Here is a 3,534-nt window from a genome sequence, read left to right on the forward strand (position 1 = left end):
AAGAGCTGAAAGATAATTAAATAATGTTTACAGTTACGGCTTGACGCTGTGGAAGCCTGTTAGCTTGACAGTGTTTATTGTGCACGTGTGTGTATATAGGCTAAGAGGGACTACAGGATCGGGAAGGGAGTGTTTGCGTCCCTGGCTCTGCAATGCAGGGGCTGTGGGAGAATTATGAGCTGAGCAGCTACGTCATGCACGCGCGCACACTCGGCATGTGTGATAGAAAACCAGAAACCCAGAAGTGTGTGCTGGGGAGACGGATTCATCGTCTCTGTGAAGACCAAAAACATCTGCACACAATTAACCACCGTTTAACACCTCTTGGACTGCTTTTGTTCATATTTTTTCTTCTCATGCCTCTTTTTAGTTCAGCTCATTGCAACCTCCTGCCTGAGGAGCGCAAAACCTCCCTTCAATCAGACATATCTCGGTTTCATCTCATTTTATCCATTCCTTTAATGTAACACTGTCACACTAAAACTTTCAATTTCTTATTGTCTAACAAGTTTCATCCCTCTCTCCTCTCCCTCCTCACCCCTTATCCCCCCACTCTGTCTCCCTTCCCCCCAGAAGTGAGCGAGGCTACAGCCACCTTGGGACCCGGCACCATGGGCCTGAGCACCCGCTACAGCCCCCAGTTCACCCTGCAGCACGTGCCAGACTACCGACAGAACGTGTACATCCCCGGCAGCACAGCCACCCTCACCTCCAACCCCCAGCAGCAGCAGGCCACGGCCCAGCAGGCCTCCCAGCAGGCGCTGCCCCCGCCTCAGGCCTCGGTCCAGCCCGAGCCCCCCAAGGCTGCCCAGACCCCTGCCTCCAAGAAGAAGTCCACCAAGAAGGAGAAGAAGTAGAGTTGGACGGCTTGAGGTGGAGGAATGACAGCCCCGACCTGATCTGATGAGAAATTCAACCCCCTATACCCTACCCATAAGGTATCTCACTGCTCTGGTGTCACTCACGTTAACCACGGTCTAAATAATGACAGCTGTTCACTTTTGACCACATGGACGTTAGATGGATAGTGATCGTTCTTTCAGAAGTGTCTTGAATGTGCTGAAGGCTGTTATTGGTGTTGATAACCCGTGCTGTGCTAAAGGTCTAGTATTGCTCACATAATCTTTGTCGGTAGATAATTTTGGCAGGGTATGGGGGGTTATTGTGATGGGTTTTTTTTGTTTTTTTGTTTTTATCTTGGCAAAATCAAACTTGGACAAAGAGATTCAGTGTAAAGAACCTTGCTGGGATGACAAGGCTATACGCAGTGATGTATTCAGAGATGAAATGTTAATGTCTATCATGTTGGATTTATTGTACTCTTTTCCTGAGGTGGAAAGTCAGCTGTTGTAAAGTACGCTAGTTGCCATCCATTAGATTCCTATAGGGCCAGCCTTGCAGGGTCTTAAAGCAAAAGTCCTGCTGATATAAGGCTGCTGTTTGACAGGTATTACAGACTCTTCTGCATGCTCTTTAAGGTTCAAACCACATATACTAGTTTAGAGTTGCAAACTATGCATTGCAAAAGCAAAGAGGGGGACATTCTGAATCTGTTATCCTCCCTCCAATCCCAGGTCAATATAATGCACATGTAGCATTTACTTGACACAAAAATAAAATTACTTTTGTAATCATAGTTTAAAAAAAGATAAGATTTTAATCTCCTGATATTTTTTATGACCTGAGCATGCACCCAGAGGAAGGGCTGGCAGAGGGTGGGGGTGGCATGGTGTTGTGTCATAGAGTCACAAGCCGTTCTGCCCATGCAGGTGGTATAGCAGCAGGGACTGGCATCTTGTTTAACATCTCCAGATGGGCGCAAACATGTCCTGCTACCCTGCACCCTCTACCCCCCCCCCTCATACCCAGCGCGTGTCCTTCCTCACTCACTACCCCACACTGAGAGCCAAACAAAGAAAAATGCACTGTTTGTATTTTGAAAATGAGATGATGTAGGGGTAGTAATCACTTCGGTCTTTAGGGAAACACATAGATGTGGTAAACTTAAGTGCTTAGGAGTCTCTAGACACTTTGCAGGCCTTTAGGGTCTCAGCGGAGTATTACCCTCACTATCCTGAAGTGATGAAGAAACTTCTGATGTGACACACGACATGTTTTTTTTTCCTTTGGGAGATAATGATTCAATAGCATAGAGGAATTGTTTGTATAAGATACAGTATGAAGTCTTTACTTTGCCGTCCATCCATCTGTCAGGCCTCTGGCCAGATATAACTGCATGAGAAAAGGCAGCTTGCAGGCTGGGTCAGGGGGAGTGGAGGGGGGTGCGGTGAGGGGTACACAGACTGAGGGGGCACCATTACATCAACCAGGGGGGTTGGTAAAAAAAAACTTGGCTCTACCCACTGAATGTACAGAGGAACCACTGTTGACCTTCCCACTCCTTAAACTTTCTCTAATGCACTGACCTAGGTAGAGGTCAACAGAGCCAAGCACAGCTGTCCCTGTTGGTGAGGAGATACCATTCAAGAGCCCTTTCAAATATCCCTCTTCCTTTGAAATCAATAGAAAACCTCAGCCTCTCTACCACTCACCTCTTCCCTCCACTCCCTGATCCTATGAGGCTCTTCCCCACTGTAAATAAACACAAGTCCTGTCGATGGTATGAGCCAGTTGTTTGTATAGTAGGGACCACGTACAACATTTTCAAAATAAAAGTCCCTCTCCACAAGGCGTGGCTTACTACTGGAATGTGTTGCATTTTGTTTTTCAAGAAAATTAAGAAAACCACAGATTAAAAAAAGAAGAATCAATTATGAAAAAGAATCTGAAATGTTCTTCAACAGTTTGTGTTGCAATGTAGTAACTAAGCACCATGGAAGCCAACTAACTCTTCAGTGTAAATAAATGAATTAAAGACAACTTTAGATAAGTAAACAAAGTGACACACGTAGACTAGTTAACTTGTGATATGTGTTGCGCATATTTTTGTGTTCATTTTCTCTCTACTATGTTTTATCACCCCATAAAGAAACAAAACAAAACAAAAAAATGGAAATATTTCTATCCTTCTGTAACCTCTTAATGTTCTTTTGCTGTGATTTTATCTTGTGCATTTGTGAAAGAATGCCTCACATTCTCTTTCTGTCCATATGAACAAATGATTATAAATATTATATATGTGTAAGTCCGTCCGCTGCTGAATTAATACTACTCTATCCTGCTGTATTATCTTTCTTATCAAATGCTTAGTTCCCACGCTATACCCCTGTGTTACTCTTATTTTTATGCTAATATTTATATTGCTGTTTTATTTTCTCTTGAACACTGACATTTCAAATAAAAAGATTCTGAAATCATCTAAAAAAATATGGCTGGTGTGGCTTGTTTTATACTAAACTAAAAAATATATCTAATATTCATACTGGCTACAGTTTGAGTTAACTTTGAGCATGATTCACACCACTAATTGTAATAATTAATAATAACAAATTGGATTTATATAGCGCGGGTTAAGTTCTCGCATTACTGCACACGCTATGCCAAACCGCCTGTCCATCTCATGCTCTATTCAAC

At 43.3% G+C, this 3,534-nt stretch overlaps 1 protein-coding gene across 1 annotated transcript; it reads left to right on the forward strand.

Moving 5' to 3' along the window:
• Window positions 1-467: 467 nt before the first annotated feature.
• LOC121966644 (protocadherin gamma-B4-like) lies at window positions 468-3,327 on the forward strand (the record flags this gene model as incomplete). Its single annotated transcript, XM_042516712.1, has 1 exon — window positions 468-3,327. A coding segment is annotated over one exon (390 nt), but the record flags the coding sequence as incomplete, so codon positions are not given.
• Between the last annotated feature and the right edge of the window lie 207 nt (window positions 3,328-3,534).

The sequence above is a fragment of the Plectropomus leopardus genome, unplaced genomic scaffold, assembly GCF_008729295.1.
Source record: "Plectropomus leopardus isolate mb unplaced genomic scaffold, YSFRI_Pleo_2.0 unplaced_scaffold25379, whole genome shotgun sequence".
Lineage (NCBI taxonomy): Eukaryota > Metazoa > Chordata > Actinopteri > Perciformes > Serranidae > Plectropomus > Plectropomus leopardus.